The following is a 27,801-nucleotide window of genomic DNA, read 5'->3' as shown; positions in this document are numbered from 1 at the left end:
TCGGACGTCGCTTCTTCGAACTCTAATAATTGGTCACGAACGATGAGTTCAAGATTTGTTGAACCGTTCGAAGACTAGACACGATCGATTGACAAGAGTCGTCTTGGAGAATAATTCGTCTTGTTAAACAGGAATAAATCCAGAATTTCAACTCTGCAGTCATATTACGGAGACGATACCATCTTTCCAGTCTTGCCAGCGCTGGCGTCTTTCGACCTGTTCGAAAACAAATGCTTACTTTTCACTTTGCACGGGCATCGATTTGTTCATTGTAAGTACGAGCATTCCCGCATGCGTTTCGCCGCTTTCTTATGCCTTTCGCCTGATTAGAAACACAGTAGCGCATGATTCCAACTATTATGTCCGTAGATACCGTTTTCTCCCGTTTGCCGTCAAGAAGCAACACTTTTCCTTGACCTGTAATTGAAATGAAAATTTCGTAACAACGAGTGAAAACGGTGAAAAGAAGGTTCGGTTGTAACGGTTTCCATTAGAACTTTCATTGTGGAAGAATACGCGTTTGAAAATTTTGGAAAGGGTCGACGCGATGGTAGCACGAGGTACAGAGATGCTGGCCCCAGATAAAAGTCCTACGGAAGAACGCTCAATTTTATGGAACCTGTTCCCACCGTCGCTCCCTCGAACGGGTTTAGTTAGGTGCATACATTTCACGCTCGTATGCGTGCACGGGCGTCTTTAAAGGCCATAAATTAACGTTCCGTTCTTACGACTGTGCGGGGAATCCGAAAATTCGTAAGTTACTTAATTAAACCGGCGCGATATCTCGTGGCGGCAACTTCGATGCGTATTTATTTGTTAGTTTTACCAGCGGACGATCGTTATATTTCCATAAGTTTCTCGCCAGTTCAAGCGAAGTTCCCGAAATAATGTATTTGGACAACTTCTTCCTATTTATTGCACGCTGGGCTTCGCAACTTCCTACCCACGAAGTACCTAGCAATCTTTCAGCGCACAACAGCGGATCGAATAGAGTCGAGGCAAGTCGAGACTACTCGAGTCGCGAAACAACAAGAGAGGGTGAAAGAGAAAAGTCATCCTCTTCTCTTTCTCCCTCGCAATCAGGGGTGAGTGACTCACGTTCCGCAGCTTCGACGCCGACAGTCCGGACGCGCTTACCCTCCAAATATTGATTCGCCGGCTCGGGGAAACGACCCTGCTAACCCTCGTCCCAGCGGCGTATCAAAATTTTTCTAACGTTACATTTCTTGGCTTCTTATTTTCACCCTCGGTCTTCGTCTACTCACCTTACAACTTTCTCTTCTTATCGAAAAACATTTCAATCATTACGCTTCGTTACTGCATGTGCATCCGCGTATTTACGTATTTTAAGATAGAGAGATAGAAAGAGAGAGGTGGTTAGACGCCAGTGTGCCGCGTGTTGAATCGATCAAACGCTTCTATATATTATTACGCATGAAGCACGCGTAAACGATGTACAGGAAGCGGTTGCAGAAGAGAAAAAGTATCGCGAGCCAATTGTACGCGAAAATGTCAAGAATTTTCAGTCATTCGGACACTCGCGCCTTTTCTACTGTCTCCTTCGTTTTCCTTCTCCCTCTAGAGACGCAGGTTGAAAACAACAGAAACGACGTGAATCGCATTCAAGCTATAAACAGGAAACGGGCTGTCCTTTGAATTCTGTAAAAGGTTAATAAGGAGACGATACTGCACATGCGACGTAGCAGAGGTTTGAGAAAAAGGTCCGTAGGACGAAAGCAAAAAGCATGATTGTAGTCAGGGCTCGTTACACGCCTCGCTGTCGCAGTAATTAACAAGGCATTTTTCTCGTGAGAAAGCACCGGTATGAGAAACACCGGCAGCGCGCACTCCGCGCGTTCGTTCACGGATAAAGTAATGTAACGCGAATGAAAATGCTATTCGAAAAGGTCACTCACCGTCCCGCCAAGGTCGTCGCAATTTTATCACATCGCGAGTCACACCCAGCTTCAGCAGTTGATTGTTAATCCTTTCCAGACACTTTCTCCTAACGAACACGCGAAATTCAACGAGAAACGAAACACATAGACACACACACGCGGACACTGCGCGAACAATGAGGCGAAATCACGAAGAACTCGATGCACGCACTTCAGCTGCTCTCGGCAGCGTTCCGAGTACTACGAACCACACGCACTAACCAATCTTACATACGAGCATAGTAGAGGGCGACTACCTGCGACCGTGTATCTCGACATTGACTTCGAGAGACGATCAAACGACCAAGATCTCCGTTGCGGCCACTGATCTGGGATTAATGCGGTTTTTTCTTCCTCGCGTTTACTTCCTTCAAGATCGTCGCACACGCCACTTGTATAGTCACTGCAAAAAAAAGATTCCTTTTTCTCACAATGTCGAACCAAAATCGATAGCAATGGGAATGAATTAGTTATCGTTTGAAAACTTATCTCGATCGTTCGATAGCATCGAATAAAAATTTGAAGATACATTTATCTGTGGCATGATATTTTCTCTCTTTTTTTCCTACGAAGATATACATTTACATAATCATATTGTACGTCAATTAAGATTATTATATCAAATGCGAGACAGATACCTGTTATTAAATCGTAGTACTTGATTTGAGATACTGTTAATTTTCTAACTTTATGACAATTTTCGAAACTATGCCAAGTATATGGTATTTTCTAAATCTGGTATATATTTTTGGTAACAATATTCAATAAATCATACTACAATGTGAGTCTAAAAAGGTATAATTTTTATCTTTGGATACTCTAACCAGGAATTGAAAATATGAAACACTTGATTTCATAAGTAGTTACAGGGAACATGTACTTTCTAATTTCGCAAAACTATGAATATAATTTGAAAGACCGTCGATCCTATCGCTACTAACAAATGTAATTGTTTATTGATACTAACGCTTTTTAAACGTTGCAAATGAGATTGAACGCACAGCGTACAAAATGTAGATAAACTGACAATGAGAGACACGAGCACACACCTTGCCACACCGCCGACACCGTCGACGACTGTGCGAACTCTCTCTTGCACGTGCCTGATGCTCTCACACATGTAAAACTTTCGTATATGTAACTATAGCCCAGCGAACAATACACATTTACAACTGATATTTTCAATTATTATTAAACATCGATTAGATTATCAATATTTTTTACTATTTCTTCTCGACATCTTGTAGCAAATATAAGATTAATATCGATAAAATTAAATGCAGCAGGAAATATTTCTCATAGTATTCGAACCGAATTAAAGCTCACTGTGTCGCGCTTAATTCGATGGAAGCGACATCTATGCCAGACTTTATGAAGCTTATATTAGAGGGCGCCATTAGTTTGAATAGTTACTCCGTTGCACGTTCTTTTTTTTTAATATGGTTCTTCTATGAGGCTAACATTGCGGTAATATTTAATTTCTTTCTTATGAACTTTATGTGATATTTGTAACGAAAAGAAGGTAAGGCTTTAGCGTAAATTTATTCCAATCGTTCGGTGATTGTACAATGTCGTTTCTAAATATTATTTGCGATACGTACTAATTCTTTGAAATTAAATTATATTTGTAACAAATACGTACTATATGAAAGAACTGTAGCTACAAAGTTATGGAGCAAAATAAAGGCAGAATGCAATCTTCTAATAAACCAGGAGTTACCGATGTTTGGAAAGAATTTCATTGTCCAATATATGTTAATTGCCATTATCCTAAAACTGATAAATTATCAAAAGGAGCGTTTAAGTATAATGAGCAAATCAAGCTGGACACAAATCAAATTCTACACAAATTAGATACGCTTATATCTGATCCTATAACAAGTGACAGTATAATTCGTATATGTACACTGTTATACGATTATCTTGATAAAGTAGGAGACAGTGGTTATGTATCCTTCAATAAACATGATTCCATCCATTTAAAGTATTTCATAATTGATACTTTTTGTACAATCAAGAAGCTATATCCTTTTCTATGAGAAAATTATCCTTACAAATTTTTAGAAAATTAAAGATTTGCCATTAGTGATGAAAGTATTAAAATTTTTGGCTGATCGTGTTAAATCTGTTAAGGAATATGAGTTGCACCTTAACAGAATGTTGGAGCTTTGTAATATACCCCCGTTGTTAGAAAGGCCATCTGAAGCTTCCATTAATTATGATATAATGAAACAATACTTTACATTGTTAGGACAACTTCTTATAATCTTGCCAACAAAACAACAAGTATTAAATGTTCATAAAGCTCTCTATTCTTTGTTATTGAAGACACGAGTAAAATATATTAATGCGATAAAAGTTGAATATTGTCATAAAGCTATGGAAAAATCAATGTTGCCAGTAATTGCAGTTGAACTAGTGCAGGCTTCCCACCAAGAAATGTATCCAACAAATTTAGAATTGGTTTTCTTACTTTCATCTGTTTCATGTGCATGTTGTATGTACTAAGAAAATAACTTATAATTAAAAGATCTAATAATCTTATCATATATGATTATCATATATATGTTAAATAAAGCCCACAGAATGTTGGAAGCTAATGTACTTAACACCATACTCATTAGAATGGATTTACCTTATGCAATTCAATTACGTTGTACAAGGCCACCCGATATGTTAATACCTGGAAATGAATACAATGACGATACGACCCTTTTAATAATAAATACTTTATGGAATCTGATGAAATCTATCACTTTTCCTAATACTTTGCCAAATAGCTTAAAGGAAAATTTATCACTTTCACATTGTGCCTTATGGTAATATTAGAAACATGAAATATGTACATTGCATTGCATTACAAACTTAATTCGTATCTGCCAGGGGTTTATGTTACACATTTGAAAGGCAGACTTGGTACAGTCAATATAGAAGTTTCAGTATACAAATTAGAAATGAAATTTCTGCAATTATTCTTACAATTTTAGTCACCTTTCCCTCTTGGAATTTTATTGGTAGTGGTATAGCAGATACTGCTATTAAATATATAATTGGAGTTCACTCTGGTACTGTAAGAATATTTTCGGAAACAATAAAATTTAGTAGGACTATTGAAGATTTATACTTTGAAAAAATTTTACTATTAATTGTCGTGCATCTAGCAGAAGTTGATGCCTGTATTCTTGTAATATATTATCTTATTATTATGTGGTTCCATATTAACATATGAATTATTAAAAATATTTTAATACATTACAACACTTGTTTATCATAGTTAATGGAGCAGAGAAAATTGATGGAAACTATACTACAAATGATCAATCCAAGTACAGTAGAAACAAAAATATCCTGGAATGTATCACAATTTTGGGATTTATGGTTGCACGCTATGAATGTTTTGTCTATATTAGCACCAAAAATGCCAAAAGAATTTATGAAATATGATGGTAGTACTAGGTAGATAAATATGGTTCTCTATTCTTATCATGCAAAATATATTTAAAGATTTTATAGGTTGTATATGCTGCTAGAATGGTGTTTAGATGTAAATATCAATGTGGAAGTAATAACAACTTGCACAAAAACAATTTGCATAATTATTCTGAGCGATAATATATATTTACTAGAATGCTTTCGAGAATATGGAATTATATTATTACTCATTAGTTAGTTTTTTATCTTTATACTTGCTACATAAATGCTAACTATCTTTTATTTACATGTAAAGTAACACTATCATATCTTTAACATATTATAGAACTTATTAATAATATTTTGAAATGGAATAAAATGACAATGAGGGTACAAAGACTTTTAACATTGGCATTGATATCGACAGAAAAACTTATGGAAAAACAAACATTTTATCAAGAAATATACGGAGATCATAGCATTACATTTACTATGGAATTGCTTTTTCAATGTTTATATCAGAAAGATCAGGAATATCAAATAGATCAACGGTAATATATGTTTGTAGCAACAAAGTCAGGACACTACTATATAAACAATTCTGTTAGCCTTTTGTTAGCCATAGGTTCGTACATTTGGAAATGTATAGTATGGAATTTTAAAAGTCTTGAAAAATTTGTTCAGTATGGAGCAATATATATTATTCTTGATATCATTGAGATTGCCCCATATTACTCTCGTTGTTTATTTCTTGCTATCTTGACCGACATGTGTGATAACTTTTTTTGCGGCCCATTTTTATGTACATGGAGGGGAATTGACAAGAGAACAGGATTAATGTCTTTGCTAGCAAATATATGGAGGGAAGAAGAAATACGGCTTAAAGTAAAAAGAAATGTGGATGGCACTGTTAAAGGCAAACTAACTAGATAACTTGAGTTAATCCATAATAACGTTGCATCCTTTTAAATAGTTGAATATATTGTTTATTACCTAATAGATGAGGAATTGCCTCAAATGGGTAACAAGCAGTGGTTAGATACCTATCATAGAAAGTTAGATAAAGGTAGTAGTCCAGCGATAACTGATATGATTGGTTCAGTCAGATCAAAAATATATAGTATTTGCAAGATAATTGAAAGGGATAACGAGAGATACAAAATGGCAAAGGAACATTATAAAATATTACACGCTAATCTTTCAGTGGAAGATCGTGTGAGTTGTGCATTATATTTATTGAATTTTAATGTGTTAGTAATGAATACTTAACATGATTTATCTGTGCACAATATGTTTTCAGATCACAATATCTGTGATAGAATTGTATTTTGCATTGAAATTAGGTCAGGTATGGATAGAAGTATCTAAATACTTTGAACAAGTTGGTATTACTCCACTTGGAATGGATGGTCAAGCACTATTTTTGATGACACAACGTTATTATTTGTTGGGTTCGTTGGCTAAAGAGAGGCAAAATAGAATAATACAATCTATCGAGAAGGAAGAAGAAATAGAAGAGAAGGATGAATATGCAAGGATCCGTGATGCTAAGCTTGTTTTAGCACTAGATGCATTTGACGAGTTAGAGTACATACACAGAACAACAGATAGATCGTATATGCTAAAAAAGAAATATGAACAAATACAACAAGTTAATTCAGCTTTAAAGTTTCCACAAGATTCAGATGCTGCAAATTGCTATAGAACATTTCAAGATAAACCAATGGTTACGGTAAATAAAGTGCTTGCACTCAATTTAAATTGTCCACATTATTTTTGATATTCTTTTTCTTAAAGTATACATGTATATCTAATGTACATACATGTTTAAACTTTGTTCTATCTTTGTATTGTTTATATATAGGCTATCTTTAATCAATATCAAATAATAAGCAGTGATATAAAACCAAATTCACATTTAAGTTACACGAAATTGGAGCCTGTTTCTATTTCTTCTTCTGATTCTTCTATTTCTGACGAGAGGTATTCCATATTATCTGTGGCCTCTTTATCAAGTACTTGTTTTCCTCGCATGGAAGAATTTGATAAAAACGAATAATTTTGTAACAATTCAAGTTTTACTCCAATAAGGCACGCATTATCATCTTTAAAGACTGCAGAGGTCTTCATTGCTGACGTAAATGATATTTATATATTTTAAGAGATGTGAGAGAAGGCAATAAAGAGAAATTTATATAAAACAAAAATATTCATTTTACATTACGTTAAGCATAAAAGATTGGCATAAGTATTGAATCTCTTGTTTGCACATCATCATCATAAAAGGTCCTTAGCAATCGAAAATACGTAACATCGATAAATCGATAAAAAAAATTGAAAATCTTTTGCAGGGGGTGACAACAGTATTCGAAATATATGAAAAAGAAATGTTTAAGTATTAGCGATGATATGATTGGTTCCGCCATTATGTCGATTCCAGATTCATTATCTAGATAACGTAGCGGAAACTCTGGCAGGAAAGCGAGCGAAGAACGCGGTGGTGAGCCAGTAAGAGCCAACATGCCGTTCCTGCCGCAAGCAATCGTCATCCTCGTCCGTCCGGTACCGGTTTAAAGACGTGTCTGAACAAAGTCCTCGGCTGCCTGTCTGGCCTTCTCGCGCACAGTTCGTGCCTCTTCGCGAAAGAAACAGGAATTCCCGTATAAGCTGCGCGTGTTCGCGTTCAAACAAATTAACGTTGCCTAACAGATTTTTTCGGTGACATTTGTGAGTACCGCGGTGAACGTTTATAGAAAGCGAGCCGTATACCGTCTTATCATTTGCAATTTCTCAAACGTTTCGATCGTTTCCCTTCGGTAAGCATCGTATATTTCACATCGATCGGTTTTAATCGTCACCGATTCGCTCTTTACCTATTATTTCTTACTTTGTCTCTGTTGTCTTTCATATCCTCCTTTCTTTGTCCATTTCCCGTCATCGTCTTGTTCGCCGCGGGAGGCAGACGGGACACGAAGCCTACGGATTTATATTCGTGTAGCGCAGAGGAGTTTTAGCAGCTTCGTAAATATGGCGTGTGAACAGTGGTGCTTTAACCGTGGCTGTGAAGGAGCTCCTCGACGATGGCTGTACATCCTGTTGCTGGTCTTCTGTGTATTCGAGCATCTCGGTTCGAGCCTGGCGGACAACGAGCTCAGTGAGTTTTCAACTTGTTGCACCTATTGCTGAAAAGGACTACTTCTTACCAACTCGCTCGATGAAGGAAAAAGTCGCGTCGTAAATAGTTAAGGGGAAAAGACACTCGCGGAGATTATCTGCTTCGGAATTGAATAAGAAAGGAACAATCGAGAAAAAGAGGGAAAGAGGAAAGAAAATATTCCCTCGTTGAAGGTACGATGGAGAAACTGGAATGTACGCTACTTGCTACGCGTATTACTACGTAATTTCACGAAGAGTGATTATCTTCTTTCAAGAAATTCCTGTCTTCGTCCTTTCTATTCTTCATCGTCGCAGTGACTGCTGGGTGCGCGTATTCTGTGAAACAGTGATTCGTCTACCATTTAACTCGGCTTCGAAGACAACTTATTTCTTATCATTTAAAGAAATATTCAGCATTTTTTTTATAGTTTTGTTACAGATGTAAGTCTGCTCTTTTCTATTTGTTTCTGAATATATTCCTCTTTCTCTGTTTATTATTATCTATTATCATTATAGCTAGGGGTGGGGGAAGTACACTGTTATTGTTATTATATAATTATTCGATATCACAGTATACAGTATATGAAAGAAAGTAATTTCGATATTTGAAGAAGGAAATTTGTTTGAGGATAATGCGATCCATCAGCGGTCAACGATGTGCGTTGTTCTTTTCTGTTTGTCACTTGATCCCGTTCGATCGGTCGCGCCGCCAATTTTTTCGAGTCATTAACCTTTCTCGTTATACTGTAGCGTCGGCCATTAGGAAAACAGTCGCGGGTTAGTTTTCTCGAAATACATGTTGCGGATTACTTTCTACTTTAGCTGGAATGTATAGGTAAATATGTATATGTATACATAGTTTTATGAAAGTATCCTCCATGTATCCAAAGTGGGAGAATAGAGGTGGGGTGCGTTTCGATTTAGCAACAATAATAACTAGCCAGTGTGACCGTCTACCGTCTGGTTAAGCGAAGATAGACGCGGAAAACAAGAGCGCAGGATTTCCAAGTACCGTGTTGTGTGTCAACAACGTGTTGAATATTCGTGCACGTATTGGATGATAATTGGCATTTTTGAAATGGCAGATCGAGAGGTTATCGAGATCCGCTATTCTTGTCTCAGTTTCTCCTGATTTTTTGAAGAATTTTATTTCGAACGTCATACGTTCAAATATACTGACGTATTTCATTCCGTTTACGACCTGATAAGTACGATGTAACGGGTATATCGGACCATATGTTATTTTTTCCGCGTTTCACCGAACGTTTAGTATTTTTTATGCCGTGACTTAGCATTGCTGTATTTCATTTTTTTGCTTAACTGAACGAATCGCGGAAGATTCGCATCCCAGCAATGGTGTATCCGTACATTTACTGCCAATTACTATGATTTCTATTCCATTCGGAATTTGATATGCATACGTCATCTCGTCCTTTACTTCCACCATTATTTTTCCATTCCAACTCTATCTTTTTATTGGATATCGCATTAAAGTGCCATTAGTCGTTCATTTATATTTGCACTGAGTTCTTTTATATATGTTCAGCGAAGCTATAATGTTTGCAATTCGCTTTATATTTCTTTGAAAAAGTCGATAAATTATTCTATCATCAGTACATATCATAAGCTACAATTTCTGGTTGGCAATATATCTTCGTTCGAGTAGTACGTGTGTAGAAGTAAAATTTTGTATTCATATCAATAGGAAGATGGATGAAGGCATAATTCTATGCTACCAAGTAACAGTGGTAGGGTATGTAGCGTGGAAAACTATAATTCTGTTATGTCCATTTAGGCGTCATGGCTTATTAACGTATGTTAACGTTTTGGTTTTCGATTTTAGTACATTTGCTAAGGGGCACCAGCAATCCTTGAGTACAGCCTATAAGATGTAGCAAAATACTTGACTCTCTTGGCGAAAGAACATGTACGATAGCCGGGAATCGTGACGAACCTATTTCATAAGGCGGCGGCAATCGTATACAGGTTCACACGTCCACGAAACGATGGGACGGTGGTGTAGGGACTCGATTGCCTCATCGGTTTCATTATTTTTTCCTGTGCCCCGGTTCTCGAAGGCCCCTTCTCGGAACTCTCGTCGGGATAAAAAGGGTGCTTGTACGAGTAGCGTTAGCGCAGCGTTTGTTTCGAGTGGTTTTCGCGGTGACAATCAACAACACGGTCATTATGCGGTTCTCGATCGGAACTGAGCCGCAGAGGAGGCGTGACGAGTGGGTACTCGCGTGAAACAAGTCGAAATTGTCGGCACAAAAGACTGCAAAGTCCTACCGATCCTCTCGCTGCCGGTGGAAAAGCGGGATTGCGCTTTCCAAGCAGAGCACACTCTCCTCTTTCGATCGACCGCGACACGCTCGCATGTTTCAAGGCTGTACAGGCAATTAGAACAACAATAGGACTCTGCGTCATTTTATATATATGTACTCACGGTTTTGCATGTGGAAAAAGATATGTTATTTTTCGATAGTGTATTATTTATTCGTCGAATTAACGGAGTAGTGCAGTATGCAAGATGGTGAGGAACAAACGAGGAACCGCTAAGGACTTTTCTTCTAAAAATAGAATTACTGTTGCGATTAATATTTGACGTATCAAATTATATTTGCCGTCTTATCAAAGATACTGCATCAGAGATATAAAGCGGTTAAATGTAAACTGTACGAAAAAAACAGTATCTCGATTTCGTCGTTAAAAAGGTTTTTATCAATCTGTTTCCATGTTCGGGTATTTCTTTCGCGTTCGGTCCATTTTTTCGTTCGCATGCTCCGTTTACCATCATATTTACGAAACGATAACATAGCGCAGTTAACATGACAGTCGTTAGATAAACTTATCCATGAATCATATCTATCGTCATATTTCTAACGGCATCGACATCGAAAGTTCAACGTTCTCCTCGAATTAGTCCTTCGGATTGACGCTTGTGCTATTCCCGTCGCGTTCTAACTAAAAATAGGAACCATCTGGATTTCTTGGCAATACGTACGGCTAAATTCATATATCTACGAAGAATGGAGCCATCCTCTCAGTCGATATCGGACTGCTTTGTTAATTCGAATAATCGTTCTCCCTAATATTAGCATTTCGTTAATTGCAAGGCAGACCGCGCTCCGTTTGCTCGTTGCATTCGCTACAAAAGTTTCTTTTCGTAATTGGTGCGTGGTATGGTATAGAAATACAATGCAAGCACGTCCTATGAAACGTTCGAGAAAGGTCGACTTAGTCGACGGATGAATCGATGGTCGAAGGTGTGCCCGAAGTCTGTCGATTCGCAACAGCGAAAAGTGATATTTCTCGATGAAAAAATAATTTTCAATAACGCTGAAATCGCTGTTACATTATACCGCTGATATTGAAGAAGGCAGAAGCGTTTCTACCTTTGTTGGAAAGAGCACGATCGATTCAGCAAGTTCAGACGGAATTCGCGTGACTAGCATGAAAGGTATCGAGTAACGAGCGGTTTGTCCCATTTCAATTTCAGGACGAAAGGTTATAAAAAATTGCGTAGCCTTCTGCAGACATGTATTTCTGTCTTCGCGCTATCAGCTGAAAACATCGCGTTGCAAATATTGGGCAATTTTCTTTTGGCTCTCTTCCATTGCGTTTAGAAACACTCATCTGTGTCACACCATAAGCGCTATTTATCTGCAGTCGAGCCAAGAGTCGAGCAGGTGAAGAGAAATATTTGATGGCCGGATGGATTTATCGTGCAAAACTGAAACATATGCGCGCGGTATTCGAGAAACTGAATGGTTACAGAGTGGGTTAAATAGTGAAAGAAAAACTGAAGCAGTTTTGTAAAAGAAGGGTGGAGTCTGCGGTCCGTGCAGCTGTTGGACGCACACTAGCAAGGCAGGTGTGCGTCTGGTCGCGGTATCTTTTTTCGTCATTGGCAACGTAAAGTACTTACGAGAGGAGCGTAATAGCGCGTCCGCGAAACGAACACGAAGATGCGTACACGCGCCCGCACTATCCGGTTTCTGCGACGTACATATATCGCGTTCAATACGCCTGTAACGCGACATAATCCTATATCGTGTTCCTTAGCCGATCGGTGCAACGTACGTTACGAATACCCGCAACGGACGGTCTTTTAAGCTGCTTCCTTCGGTAAATCTACACCTTAGCCGCATGCCGCTACCCCCGCGGATTCATTCCTACGTCTGGTGAGTTTCGTTTCTCCGTCTCGGTGCTAATCAATATCGATAAAATATCGATAAATAACGCGTACGTATTAAACTCGTCGTTTGTCTCATTATTATTGGGATTATAGGAATTTGAATCAGAGCATGGAAATAAATTGAAAATTGGTCAGGTCGGGGTGGGGTGTGCGAGCGTCGTAGAGGCGGAGCGTGAAAAATGTAGTCGTTTGGACGGGGCTACACGGTTTGCCACGCATGGCCGAGGATAATTTTCGAAGTAGGGTGCAGCGTTCGGGACGAACACCCACGTGCCCCATTTTATACGGTCATTAAGTCTTCCTTTCGCGGATGGCCCTCCTGATTACACTTGATTGGATCGTGTCTTATATACTGGTCGCTTCCAAGCTAGTGCAAATTATGGGTCAACCACATTGTGGATAAATGTCGTATTAAGTATCGGACTTAATCGTCCCTCTCGCGATACCATGAGTGCGGGTAACATTTGTTCTGACTGAACAATCCAACGTTGACCTCGTTTTCTGCATAATTAAATACGCACGAAAGTAATAAATCGCGTACAGATAATTCCAATGACGTTCGACGATGCGAATAAAAGAGATAATTGGTTATCGTTCGTTCTATTATAATCCCTCGATAGGTATGAGTAATTTCCTTCATCGATGAATTGAGAAACATTAAATTTTCTCGTTATTCTGGATGAATCGAGTCTTCTGTTCGTACGTATCGCGCTCGAATTTATTGCCCAAGAACAATAAAATTTCTTGTCAAGTATTTCGAGTTCGTTGCGCTCTCAATCGAACTCGGTAAGCTAAAAGGTGTTCGTCGACTTGGGGTTAAACTCGTCTGCACGCGTTCTACACGTGTTCGCTTGATAGGTAGGTAGGCGAAGAAGAGACAGGGAGAATGCTGCTCGGTGTCGTACGACGTGGGGCTTCTCTCACCGGAAGCTCACCGTCCTGTAGCCGCGAGCCCTTCCGCTTTTATATACAGAGTTGATACTTCAATGAACCGAATCGTTCGATGTTAGAACTACTCTTCCTCGTGTTTATTTTCAGCAGACGCTGACATTATCTCATGGCTGCCTTGAATACGTATTGTACGTAGAAATGCTGAAGAAAAGGCTGGATTACTATCGGCGATGGTGCAAAACGAGACGAAATGATTAATGTTACGATTAACGTTAACAGTAATTGCCGTCGTGTTAAGTAATCGTCTGGCAGCTACAAGCGAGTTGGCGCCAAATAATTCAAAGGGTCAAATTTCTATCGAACGACGTACGCAACGCGCTTCTTACCGATAGCCTCGACACGGATTATTGAGTCAATACTCTGGAGACGTAAGTAATTTGCATTTAACGAACCGCTCCGCGGTATCGAAGCGAGGATATCTTTTAACGATTAACAATTTGTTTAAGAATTTATATCACTGCGAGATATCGTAGGATTTTCACTCGGATTGTTGGTCGTCTGGTAAGCGGGAGACATATTTTTGAACCTTGAGAGACAACGGGTGATAAAAATGCGCGGTTTCAAATGGAAGGTCAAGTCAAGACTACGGATGCTCACGATTCGATAAAAAGACTCCGTTCTGTCTGGCGTACGCCCGGCACGCATTCCATAGCGCTTTATAAACGTCCCACGAACAACATCGATACGAGTATTTTTCAAACGATCTTGATCGATGCATGTTGATTAAGTTCTATCCAATAAGGTACGCGTTTTCTTCTCCGTTACCCAGTTTTTACTTTTCCGCCTTGAGCTAGATACGATCGTTACGCAATAGAAATTCGAACAAATATAACGGCTGGATTCGAATCGAGCCTCTTGATTTATAGTTTCATTGGAACGTAGCATTTTATTTATTACACTTTATTAGGTATAAAGTGTATCGTACCGTTATTCAAATAATTACCAAAGAAGGAAAGAGTGTAAAAAGTACTTATCTAAAAAGTACCGCGTAAGTCAAGGTACGAGGATATTCTGTAACATTGAAAGGAACAATCTTTTATCTTAAGCTACGACATTAACGTTGTAGAGATTCGAAAGTCGTTTGATCCGTTCGCTTTCCGTGGATGAGATTGATTGTTGAGCGGTCGAGATCAATTGGAGCGCGCTCGACAATATAGTAGTGGCATTGCGACGCGTCGTTGATGGCCACGTCGTGTGCGTCAATGTCCATCGACCTCGTTAAATATTGAAAGGCCTCGTGTAGTTGGATTTACGTACGTATGTATGCACGTATGGAATTCTCTGCGAAATATCTTTCATCGATGATACTAACAAATTTTATTTACATTTCTTTTAATACGACTTAATTAATCAGATGGGACAATCATTACGTAACTGTGGAAAAAATGCTCGATAATAGGAAAATTGTAATAAGACCGATATTAATTCATAACTCGCATTGCTCGCAAAATAATACGAACGTGGAATCAACGATGACCTTTGGGGCCAATTAGTGTTAATTTGAATGTTGGTTAACACGATTATTACTTCATATTAAATGCTATTTATGCGATGATGCTATCGGCAGACGAACGACAATTTTAATCTGTGTTTTCATGTAATATAGATGCGCATAAACGCAATATTACCCGATACACTCCTCGTCTGTCATGGTATCGTCTCGTAGATAAAACAAACTACTCGTTTCCGATACGCATACATGTACACATAATGTATCGTCGTCGTTTTCGTTGCATTCGTACGAACTGATCCGCTGTGATAATTATCGTGGTCGATTAATGCACGATCGTATAAGCAATTTTTCAAGTTAGACATAACATCAAACTATAATCATTTCGAGGAAAGAAGAACAAGTTTCCTGTAAATTCCGAGGAAAAACTTATCTCTGTCGATGTGCAAACGAACTAACGGAACTACCGCAGACGATATCTCGTGATTTCAAAACGTGTCCTTGCGTTTACGTCAGCATCCTTTGAAGCATGGAGACTGATATGAGATTTAACCACGAGTTCTACTAATTACATCCTAACATGGCCTAAATTCTCGAATGGAACTCGAAGAATTCCCTGTGAGATACGAACCTTTTCGAAAGGAACGTGGAACGCGATGTTCGATCGGCACGATCAGAGCGACACGTTCGAGTGTTTCTGTGTTTTTATTAGGCGACCGTTTTAGCGCGATCGACAAGACGGGGCTAGCGCGGCATGAATTGCAAATCAGGTGTCCTTTGTGCAGCCACGAGCAACACAGTATACTTCTTTGATTACTGCGCGCGTAGAACAAACCCTCTGGCAATTTATCGACTCGCACTTTCTGTTTTTTTTTTTTTTATCTGACTCCTGTCCGTTGGACGCGACGCGATGCAACAGGATAGCTGCGTTTTCCAACGAAATCACGAGTATAGAATTAAGTATGTATCGTATGGTGAATTCAAAACCGTGAAAGAAACCATTTTTCCAAGACGCGGCCGTAACCGTTAAAAACGATTACTCCGCTCGGAGAAAACTTTCGCCGTGTTGCGTCAACGTCTGAATTAGTTGGCATCGAACCGGAAACGTTTACTTTACTCGACGATAATTAATCCATTCATTTAACGGCATAATTTCTTTGTCAACGAACGATGAGTCACTTAAATTTTTAGACGTTTTCCTTTTCCTGCTTCCAGAATGGATATACGTGTCGATAGATTAGTCTAACATAATCGGTTCTTATTGAGAAATCCACTGGTGTGATTCAGCCGATTTCTCTTTTGGTACTATTTCGTTATCCGTCGGTGACAGGATAAAAAATACGTAATTTGTAATATAATTTACATCATTTAACAAGTATGACTACATGCTTCCTCGATAAGAGTAACTTTTTCTGATATCAACTCTTACTAAATTCGTAGCTTATCTCTAACTATCCTTCGTTATGTATATTAGTTACGAAAGCAGAGATCTCCATGCAAAAAAAACTTCGCTTGTGTGCGATAATTGTTAGGTACACATGTTAAGTTTGCAAACTGGAAGTTCGATTCAATTGAGAATTATTAAATTAGTTTTGCCTAGCACGAGTTGAAGGTTAGATAACGATGTGAGATTATGATCAGGGACGGTGATGTCTTAAAATACCGTCAGGGACGGGTAACATGTGGGGCGAACTCGGTGGTGTCTGGTTCTTCTTTCTTGAAACACGCCGAGAGGAACAATGGTCGCTTTCACCGAAAACAGCGACACGCGAGCCCCCAGAGAAACGTTGCAGGTCTTTGGCCCTTCCTCCATCCCTCCTCGTACGACTCTGCCTCGCCTCCGTCATTTCCTTTTGCCCTCCCATCGAAGTACGTTCCCGCAATTTCACTCTTCATTCGGTCGTCGTGCGAAATTCATATTTTACAGGCGTTAACCGATAGAATTGTCTGGTAGAAAGCGATCGGAGAACGATAACGGATCGACTTATTCGTAAATCACTGGTGGGACATTCACGATCGTGTCGTTACGTCGTTCACTGACCTGAAAATCCTTGTGCCGTATCAATGCGTTCTAGCGCGACTCCCTGTTGCGTTTTCAGGGATTTCTACGAGTCTCCTGGCGGTCGTCGAACAAGCCTCTCCTCTTCACGGTGCTCGAGCTACTCTAACGAACCTTCATAATTACATTCTACGCCGCCAAGATGGTATCGCTATTCTAATTACAGTGTTTATCGATGTTCCATTTTAGAACAGTTTGATGAAGAATTTTAGAAGATATCAATCATAAATAGCTGCACCTTTAGAGCTATGAATGGGAAGGATTCCGTTACAGGTTATTTGGGTTGTGCCTGAAGCGAAGAGCAACACGTGGCTATGGAAAACCGAGCACAATGGCGGTCGAAACTCCTCTCGCGGTCACGCGTCATATAAATTGCGGCTATCTGTTGTATGTAAGGTACAGGGGACATTCGCGCGAGCCATGGCACAGGGTTTCATGGTCATAAATCATCCCATTATTTTTCTATAAGCGTCAGTTACTACAATTGTGCCACGAGGCGGTACAAGGACATTGCGAACGCGTTTGAGCGACTCCTAGCCTTTGATAACAGCGCCAGAGATTACGATCTGTATAACGCGAACGAATCGTTGCGCTCAAATAGCCCTTTTGTGTACCAATAAACGAGCCACGCGTGACGAAAAACGGCATTTAAGAATGGTAGCAGATCGTTGCGGAGTTGTAGCGCAAAAATGGAAGACAAAATAACACTTGGGAGCCATATTCGTGCGCGGCAAACTTGAAATACTCGGTTGTGAAAATTTCCCACGTGTCATTGAACCGTTACACACGTTTGCACACGAACCAGCAGAAGCACAACGGGCCACAATGACCCACGACCTTTCCGCTGCGATTCGTCCGGGGCCTGATCCCGATGGAAAGTGTTACGCGGCTATGTACAGAGGCTATTTCAGTAGGGTGGTGCCGACTTTATTACTCGCTTCGCTGTTTTGCAGATTTGACTGTGTATGTAGAAACTCCAGTTTTGTACCAAATTTCTCTTTAATTACGAACCTTTCGAGGAAACGAAGAGTAGGGTTCCGAGCGGAAATTCCTTAGACGTACGAAAACCAGTAAAAACAATTACCATGTGCGTGTTTAAGAGAGAGAAAGAGATACGGTATGTTCCGTATCTCATCATAATATAGAGATTCGTGATAGTGGCTGATAGGAAAGAATGAAATTCGATTTCCTTACCTCTTCACGGGCACAGCCAATACAAAGACAGCCGTGCTATGCAACCTGTTTTAGGAGCGAACGTTGAGTAACTTTTACCTGGCCCTCGTCCACTGGCCGAACAGTCGGTCCAAAGCTTGGAATTCGACTACCTTTGAAACCCCTTTCAATGCTTTCAAACTCTTGTTCCTTAAAATGGATACTTTCGCAAAACGATTGTTCTCGAAAAGACAAGCAGGTTCTACGTGATCGTTGTTGACTCGCGGTAAACATACGCGTATACGCGAGATAAAGGAAGAAATGAAATAATTGTTGCCCCGTACAGGACGACGAAACGTAGACACAGATACGATCGATGGATCTTCGATTAAATAATTAACGCTCTAGACATTTAGAGGGGAGAAGTATTTATAGAACGATGTGCAAACAGGAAACGGATTACTATACGCTATTTATCGTGCGTCACGCATACGCATACTCTATGCAGGATTAGTACGGGTGGAAACATAAAAGTGAAAGAAACCGAAAGGAAGAGACGAACGGAGATAGTTCCTATTACGTAAGCCGCTCGCATCGTGCCATTTCCGGATGCTAGAATTTTACGTAAGTCTAAACAGTCTTATCTCTATCGACAAACATAATTGAACGATTACGTTGGTAATTTAAATTGTATAACGTTCACGCGTTCGTAAGCACTTTTTACTACATCTCGAGATTAGTGTTCTTATTACAATGAGATTTTCAATAATAACAACCAGCGACGATAAAACGTTAATTGCTAATAATTTGCACACAGAGGATGGCGAGATTATTTAATAACTCTCAACTCAATTACTCTCACGCGTTGTTATTTATGTACAGGTCTGATTATATATACAGCAATAACAATGATTGTACAATTTTCCTTGGAATGAGCGAAAAATCGTCGTCTCATTGTTGTTGCGATAGTCCCAGAGTGTTAGCTTTTATCTCGATCAAGTACGACGTATAAATCGGTAGAAACTCGTCGAGCGAAAGTGTATCGGATCCAGGAAATAGTGCGTGGTACGAATCTTTCGCCGACTCACTTTTCCTCGACGAGGTTTAAACCGATCGATTCGTAATCTCGTGCATGATTTCAGAACGAAAATAAAATACACGTAATCGTTTCAGTAAGAATAGTTCCCAAACGTTCTGAGAGACTGGATGCTGTATCGGAGAACGTGACCGAGCAACGCCAAGAAGATGCACGTGTCGACGTTTTTCGAACGTGTCGCAGGATGCTCGATCGTTTTTTTACGCGCGACCATGCTCGCGTGAATGTTGCTCGTGTCTAGCTAAGCAGGCAACTGCAGAGATGTTCTCGAATGAGTTCCTCTGGAGAGCTATTTCCACGGAGCGGACCCGTATGATACGCGATGTCGCGTATGCGACGGTGAGAGCAATCGTACATCGCGTTTTAAAAACTGGTTTCGTCGTGAACCAAGTTCTACGCGTCCACGCGTTCCCCGCACGTACGCATTTGCCAACCAGACACGCCAACTTTAAGGCAAATTGGACGCAATTACAATTCTGTCCGACGAACGGCCTTGAACCAGACCAGAGTATCAAGAAGCGTCATGATACGATATCAAAATTTGTAGCCTGCTCTCGTTCCGCTATGACGGATCTACGAGTCTCCATCTCGTGTTCCGTAACGGTGCCTACAGCACGAGATCTTGGTACGAAAGGTGAACAGTTTGGATTGACCAACCGAATACTAACAATGAATGTAGATATGTGCCTAGTTACGATAAGTAGTAATCTAAAGTATTTGAAAATCTTGAAAGTGCTGCACGTTTTGTTACTACACTATCGCTTCTTCTTGTACGATCGAGATTAAACGAACAATTATTTCGGTATTCCACGTTGTCCAAGGACGAACCGTGACAGACCGTGATCTAACTACGATCGGTTACGTAGTTCGCAGGCCAGTTATTTCCCTGTTCGTTCCATTCCATCGATGCTGCATAGGATTCGATAAATTCTGATTTCTTTCCTGATAAATATACTCCTTAGTACGAAAATGGTTAAAATTCTCGTTCAGATTCTAATGAGGAAGATAATCGGACTAAGAACGTGTAATGCAAATTTCTAGCGAATTATACACACGAGCGTGAGAACAGATTGCGTAGGTGACTATCGTCTTTGTGAATGAATAGACACAACCTAGGTAGATAAGTCGATACAAGACGGAAAGGTTCGCAACCAAGGAACCAAAGTATACGCATGTGTAACTGGCGAACAGCTTCGTTAGGGAAGTAACTACGTTTCGTGTAGCTACAAATGAGATTCTCTAACTTTGTTGAAATCTTTGAAGGATAAAAAAATCTTGGAGTTGCACGAAGTTTTACCGTAAGAAGCTACTATTCCATAAGGAAACTATTTTGCATTGCATATTAGAATTTATTTCCTTATAATCTTACGGTACCTGGTTCTTTCTTGGCACCAGATAATTAACACCCATTTACATAGTATCTATTATTTAAAATGAATCGTGGCGCAGTCGAATGTTTGAGACTGTTATGTAATAAGTCGGTGAATAATTTATTATACGATCGTGTAATTGGACGACACCGTAATTATGTGATTGCTCGTTAAGCGGTTGAGCATGAAAGACGTAAACGCGTATCAGCGCAAGCATGTTGCTTCCAGCAAAATTAAGCGTCATTTAAATAATTAACGCTAACTAACGAATAATACCGAGTTTTGCGATACGTTGCTTATTATCTCGTGACTCCTGCGCCTGTAGCTACTTGAAACTTGATACTTTCGTGTACATAAAACAAGAATGTATACAGTATACAAGAATTAAGTAGTGAAAAATAATCGAGGTCAATTTATTGATATTTCCAGTCGTATTCGAAGAATCGAGGATGTATTGCGAAGTGGTTAATTCGCAGTTAAATGCGAGTCAAAGGAAATTGATGTCGCGACGATTCGACGTCGAAAGCGGATGTTCAGTTTCGCAAACGCAGTTAAATTGGCCGTGATGCAGGAAGGATGTTTAGTAATGATTCCGTTATATTAATCTTGAATTCGTAACGCCGTAACTTATCTTTATCTTCTGAAAATAATTGTTTAAAAAAGAACGCGTGTATATACAATCGATCGTTCGTTCTAAACGAAGGTTCACGATCTCTAAATCCTAACATTTGTATTAGCTATATAAATATTTATGCTATACTACGGTAGAGCCATAACATTGACATTGCCAGTCAGTACTCGGCTAACAGTCGCAACTAACTTCGTGTTGTAGAACGCTCGAGTGTGCACGAGAAATCTTTTACGAGCCGTTTTCGATACATTTCTAAATATTCCGCGTTCGATAAATTGTGAAAACGCGTTCCACTTTTTGCGATCGAATTAGTATCGTTTAGACAAGAGACTCAGAGCCACGAAAACAGTTAAAGAAAGAATATTCGAGAGAAGTGAAGGCCGTTGCTAAACAAAGCTTGAAGAACTATTATTCGACAGATGTTGCATTGCCATGGTCTCTCCTTCTATGGATACACGTGCAGGAGGTCTTCCAGACATCGGCGCCGTGTAGTTACCAACATGGTCGCGTGCAATGTAAACTTTCAATTTACGCAGACACACGATGTATCTTGGTAATCGTATCGTAGATAAAATGTTTTATACGCGTCACTTTCGTCCTCTCTGGATATCAGACTTACGGTACAATTGCTTGTGACAGCAATCTATCTCCAATTGCATAATATATTTTGCTTAGGAATATTTTCATACGAAACACGTGCTCTCTTACAAGAAATTTTAATCAACCGTAAGAGATTTTTATGTCGTTTGTTAGGAGACCGCGTTAACGACGATCCCTTTTTGTGTCGTCGACCTTCGCCGTTCACGATCGATACCTTCCGATACGCGATGAACAAAGGTTAGCAGCGCGCAATGGTATAGCGATCGTTGTTTTACAAGCTGTCCGCTTACCCATCCAACGTACTGCGTAACAATTCCAGTGGATTCTGAAAACGTTTCTCTCCACAACTTTTCAACAAAGTAGAATTTAAGAATTCCAGTTGATCAGATCGATCGAATCCCTTAAAAAAATGTAGCGCGAGGTGAACGCGAGGTTTACTTGATATACGATACACGACAAGAAGCTAATTTTCACCTGTCACTCGTTTCGACTTCGCCTCATGCCGGGGAATCGAGCACTTATAAATTGCGAGTATACTTCTCCACTGCTGAAGATAGGGTAGTATAACAGGAACAGTTTTGTGGCAGTTAAACGACGCCACATAACAAAAAACGCGGTGTCGAGTAGCGGGGGCTGCCAAGATTTCCGTTTCTCGTTAACCACATAACCTCGATTAGATCTAGCTAATCGTTAAAAGTGTCAATTGTACTGGAAAGTTTCGAGGGTCATTTTGAATAACGTTTTATAGCACCATTCGACTGTCCGTTTGTGGGAACGTTCGCCAGGGGGAAACACTTGTCCGGCGACGAGACGACGCGATCCTCTTGTACAGCCAAGGCGACGTTGTTAGAATTCGAAATTTCTTTATCGATTCGATCGATCCAAGATTCTTATTGTTCGCTCGTGTTATCGAACTCCCGAATGCCTGAAATGCCAATCACCCTGAATACAATTAAAAATCGTAGAACCGGTGTTCTACGTAGTCTCGGATAAGAATCAGGGGAACGCCGCGGTCGGACAAGTGTATTTTCGTCGAGAAGCGTGGCTTGCTGTACGCGGCCGAATAAAGGCTAACGACGCACGAATAAATTGGCGTCTCTTTAGAGTCTGTGGGGGACAGGGAACGATCGAGAGTTGAACGTTTAATCGAGCCAGCTTTCAGAGCATGAAAATTTATACTGACGTCAAGCTTGCTACATTCCCGACTATATGTACGTTGGATCGCCAATTATTGCTGTATCCTGTCGCGATAGTTTGTTACGACCGACTGGCATCCTGTTCTTCGTTACACGTTCCGCTCTTTCCACTTTCGAAGAAAGAGGAATTCGAAACTTTTGCGGATCTTTGTCGCGTAGCTTGTTTATTCGTGTTATTGTGTAACTAAAGATGGCGGCGAGAGCGAAGGACGAACGCGGGCCACTTTAATTGAGAAACATTGGTATCGATAGTTGGAATTTATACTGATCTGGACCAGTACTGACCTCTTTTGCGAACGAACCTCCGAGTATATCTATACGACCTTACAATAAATTGATTCGAATTGTCGTTTGACGAGACGCGCTGTGGAAATAAATTACCCAACCGAAATTTAATCGATATCTTATTCGTGTGTTCGTAGATTATCATTATTACGAGTTAGAACATGCGATAGGACGTCGGTCGCACGATTATGGACCGATCGAATTCTCCTCCCTCTCCGATGGAGACACAGCCAGAAATGAACAGGCGAATCAAAGATACCGTCGCGCAGCGGATGAAAAATCAATTCCCCCGACAGATCAATCGCTCGCGACTCACGAGCAACAACAACAGCAAGAACAACACCAGCAGCCGCAGCAACAAGTTGTGTCGCAGCAGCCGGAGTCGCAAGCACAACCGCAGCAACAGCAACAAGAACCGCAGACGATTGTGAACGCCTCGAGCATGTCGATGAATCTATCTTATGTGACCGATAACACGACAGAACCAACCGTTGTTGTATCCCCATCCTCGGCCGCAAGCGGAACAGGGGATGAAGCCACTGCGAAAGCCACAGATTCGATAACTAAACACGAGAACTCGACGAGGCCTTCGATGGTAGTTGACGAAAAAAGTACTTCGACCAAGTTAGCGGTAAGATTTTCTCGCTGGTATATGCCTGTCACCATCTTAGAAGGGGAAAAGACAGACGATAGCAAGTGTTCTAATTGTCTTCTATTTGTTGTTGCCCAGGATCCGTTTTCTCCGAGCAATGAGACTTTAAATGAGCCGAGCGAGAGCAACAAAACCGCGACAAAAGATGGGGAGACCGTGGTCGAATCCACGGAGAAATCGGTGAAGGAGGATTCCGATGGGAACATCGGCGATATATCGATTAGCAAGTTCTCCGATTTAACGAATAAGACTTTATCTCAGCACAACATCACCAAGACCGAGTACGACACGCATCAATATTACAACAGCACGTTCATCATCGACGAGGCTGTCGGGAAAAGGTACTGGGTGGACATAAACAATCATTCGGACTTAAAAGTGAGTTTTTTACTCAGTCAAAGTCATCGTCGAGCTGCGGTGAGTAATCAACGCGTCTGTCGTCCTTAAAAAAAAAAAACAAAACAATGCGTTTAGAAGCAATTAATGTTCCCTTCGTTTCTTCTTGTTCTTCGTCGGCTGTAACAGACGGTCAAATTGAAATTCGATTTCCCTTTCTACGGTCATAAAGTTCGTAACATCACCATCGCCACCGGAGGGTTTCTGTACACCGGCGATTATGTTCATAGCTGGCTAGCCGCGACTCAATATATCGCCCCGCTGATGGCGAATTTTGATACACGTTTGTCGAACGACAGTTACGTGAAATACGCAGACAATGGTAAGAAGCCGATAAGAAAGTAACGATAGAAAGAGAAGCAAACGGTACTGGTTTGTAAATAGACGAATCGCTGTCTAATATGATTAATATAGAATGATTAATTGCAGGAACGGCGTTTACGGTTGTGTGGGAAAAGGTAGTATTACAAGACAAACCGGAAGCCGGTGCGTTCACTTTCCAGGTAACCCTGCATCAAAACGGCGACATTGTGTTTGTATATTCTGTGATTCCATTGATGGTCGAACACATCGAAGACACGTCGCATCCTGTTAAAGTCGGTCTCAGCGATGCTTATATCATGGATAGAATAGTGTTCAGTGAGTATTGGGTATCACTTTCTTTATCTTTAATCCTTTTCTATGTACATTGAGGTAACGGAGTATGGAAAAGGGTTAAAAGTAAAGTAAGCGAACAATGGTTTTCGTAGAGACGTACAAATCAGTAATCGAGTCGTCTATTTCTTTTTCCTTTCTCGCAGTGATTCGCAGGAAAACAATTTACGAGTATCATCGTGTAAACTTTAATCGGCAGGAAATTAAGAATTGGACAGTAATTTATCTGAATGCATTGCCCACCTGTCTAGAACTGGATAACTGCAGAGATTGCTTATCGAAGATGATAGGTTTCGATTGTAAATGGTGTTCGGAAATGAATCAGTGCAGCACCGGAACGTTCAGATTGCGACAAGAATGGCTACTGAAAGGTTGCGACGTCCGGATGATAAAAGAAGTTGATAATTGCCCGAATATTACTTGCAAGGAACACGAGAAAGAATATAATCACGTTTCCTCTCACATACAATCAGAAGAAACTGTTACCGTCAGTGAAATGAGTGGCAAGCAAATGAAACCAGGTTCGACTCCTCTGGAACGTGGTAAGATTCCCAGCTTCTAATCGTCGTACGATGTCCAGCCACTAAATTATAGACAAAGATAAAAATTGAACGAAAACATGACAAATAACCAGACAATAAAATTATTAAACTTATAAATAAAAGATTCAATTTATCGCATTCGTGTATTATTTATTTAAAAAATAATCATATAATCTATAGTATTGTATAACTTTTTGCAATCGTCTAGTTTCGGTCGTTAATAATTTAATCAAATTCTGGTAATTTAATGTGAATTTTAGCTCGCGACAATATGAACATCGGAGTTTCGGGAATTATTGGAATTCTCCTTGTAGTGGGTTTAGTCGTAGCTTTAGCAGCCTGGGCTGCATATGCTTACCGCAATCCTCATAGTGCATCTGGGCAAATGTTAATTAGGGTAAGAAGTGTGGTATTATCTTTAAAAAAACAAAAGAGATACCATGTTTCGAATAATTGGATTTTTTTTTCTTTTTTTTTTCTTTTTCTTTAAACAGTACCGACCAAGTCAGTGGAGTTGGCGAAGAGGAGAAGCACGTTATACGGCAGCAACGATTCATATGTGATGGACGTGTAATCGAAACGCAGTCAGCAGTTAGTACAGAACTGTCGGACCGAATCCTTCCTATTAAATATACACTCTATCAAGTCTGCAAGTTTATGTACGGAACGGGTTGCCTGCAATAACGCACGTGTCGCTCTGTTAATTGCCATATACAAACGCATAAAACCTATCTGTTGATATAGTCTAAAAAGAATATCGTTTCCAATTATAATCAATATATTTAGATTACGTTGAGGAGAAAACAAGTATTTCAAGTTCTAAATTACCTATTTTAAGTATACAACGCTTATTTCAGAAGAAATGGCAATTAAGCTACTGTAGTGACAAAAGTTTAGAGGATACTTTTTCAAGTGACCTTCATTATATTAAGCGGGCGTGAAATAATGGAAGTTTATCCAAATTTTGTACAGTAATATTAATGTTATAGAAATACGAGTAAAAACGAGTTTATACTTATTGTTCGTTAAAGATTGCCCGTGAAAAAGTGAACTGATTCTTTACAATTACAACAGAACGATAAATAATAAGACAGAAACGGAGACCAATATTATTTTACCAACTAGGTGGAGACACTCGTGATGTTTTCAAAGTAAAATAAACATATTGCCCGTTAAAGTTGGGCGAGAAATCCTTAGCCTGGATATCGAGCATTTATGTGATTCTAGTATCATGTGGTATACTTTGTTATTGTTTAAGAATTCGTTTTTTATCGTTATATAAATTACAGTAGTTGTTTATAAATATAGATAAATAAATATACATATATGTGTATGTGCATACATGTATACATATATATGTAAAATCAACGCGACGTGGAGAGCAATATTTTAATAAAAGAAAGAAAAAGAAACCATTGAACGACCAAGTTCCGATCTAGCCTGTAGAAACTACAGTTCGGATAGTATGTTTGGATGAAACTTTTTAAAAGTTTTTCAATGATACTTAAGCATTTATACTGCATTACAAATTGAGCATTTTTTCTAACGTTTCTTTATTTCTTATCTTTTTATTAATACATTCCAAAAAATATTTAAAAATCTATGAGTATGTAATAACGAATATCATAAACTGATATATCTGTGAACTGTAGTTTCACAGTTCATACATTATTAAATTTTAAATACGAATATGTATAGGTACATGTTGTGTGTGTGTTAGTATATCTACATATATGAAATATATATAAATAATTATATAAATATATTTTATGAAAAGATTTTTAAAATACACGAGCACCTTAACTTAATAATAACGTACGTAACAAGGCATCATTGAAAAATTCATATGTATTAACATATTAGATCACCAGTGTATATAGTAGTACGATAAAGCAATATAATTTTTACATGATTGTAAGTAAAATTAAATGTCGAAAGGTGCCCTTAATCAATATTTTTGATATCTTTATTGGCAGCATAGGATATATTAAGTATCTCCTTTTTGTCGAAGATCAATTTATACATATATATATATATATATGCAAATTTCTAATTGTTAATCATA

The 27,801-nt window shown here is 39.4% G+C and overlaps 4 protein-coding genes across 8 annotated transcripts in view; 3 read left to right on the top strand and 1 right to left on the bottom strand.

Moving 5' to 3' along the window:
- Nucleotides 1–3,007, bottom strand: part of Stan (protocadherin-like wing polarity protein stan) — a 30,287-nt gene extending 27,280 nt beyond the window's left edge. For 3 of the 4 annotated variants that reach the window (XM_076898492.1, XM_076898493.1, XM_076898489.1), the window contains exons 1-2: nt 2,905–3,007; nt 1,917–2,340 (exon numbers count right to left, since the gene is read on the bottom strand). The gene's annotated coding sequence lies outside the window, so the exon portion shown is untranslated. The remainder of the gene's footprint in view (nt 1–1,916; nt 2,341–2,904) is intronic. The other variant, XM_076898490.1, reaches the window with a different exon arrangement.
- Nucleotides 3,008–3,394: 387 nt separating this feature from the next.
- LOC143425386 (uncharacterized) lies at nt 3,395–4,931 on the top strand. The gene is made up of 4 exons (XM_076898131.1): nt 3,395–3,459; nt 3,590–3,886; nt 4,002–4,434; nt 4,516–4,931. Exons 2-4 carry the CDS (start codon nt 3,608–3,610, stop codon nt 4,758–4,760), a joined length of 957 nt encoding a protein of 318 aa, XP_076754246.1. The 5' UTR covers nt 3,395–3,459; nt 3,590–3,607; the 3' UTR covers nt 4,761–4,931.
- Nucleotides 4,932–5,135: 204 nt separating this feature from the next.
- LOC143425385 (cilia- and flagella-associated protein 69) lies at nt 5,136–7,417 on the top strand. Its single transcript, XM_076898130.1, has 7 exons — nt 5,136–5,393; nt 5,451–5,602; nt 5,695–5,899; nt 5,957–6,264; nt 6,349–6,563; nt 6,649–7,080; nt 7,213–7,417. Exons 1-7 carry the CDS (start codon nt 5,215–5,217, stop codon nt 7,405–7,407), a joined length of 1,686 nt encoding a protein of 561 aa, XP_076754245.1. The 5' UTR covers nt 5,136–5,214; the 3' UTR covers nt 7,408–7,417.
- A 427-nt stretch (nt 7,418–7,844) lies between these two features.
- On the top strand, nt 7,845–27,266 carry L(1)g0289 (plexin domain containing lethal (1) G0289). Of its 2 annotated transcripts, XM_076898512.1 has the most exons (9): nt 7,845–8,164; nt 8,311–8,502; nt 23,630–24,123; nt 24,223–24,561; nt 24,670–24,862; nt 24,970–25,179; nt 25,341–25,736; nt 25,997–26,133; nt 26,231–27,266. In XM_076898512.1, exons 2-9 carry the CDS (start codon nt 8,376–8,378, stop codon nt 26,297–26,299), a joined length of 1,965 nt encoding a protein of 654 aa, XP_076754627.1. In that variant the 5' UTR covers nt 7,845–8,164; nt 8,311–8,375; the 3' UTR covers nt 26,300–27,266. The 2 variants fall into 2 exon arrangements, with proteins under 2 accessions (XP_076754627.1, XP_076754628.1); XM_076898513.1 differs by lacking the exons at nt 7,845–8,164; nt 8,311–8,502 and adding an exon at nt 23,162–23,222.
- Nucleotides 27,267–27,801: the final 535 nt, after the last annotated feature.

Source organism: Xylocopa sonorina, chromosome 7, assembly GCF_050948175.1.
Source record: "Xylocopa sonorina isolate GNS202 chromosome 7, iyXylSono1_principal, whole genome shotgun sequence".
NCBI lineage: Eukaryota > Metazoa > Arthropoda > Insecta > Hymenoptera > Apidae > Xylocopa > Xylocopa sonorina.
This window is presented reverse-complemented; position numbering and strand designations above follow the sequence as displayed.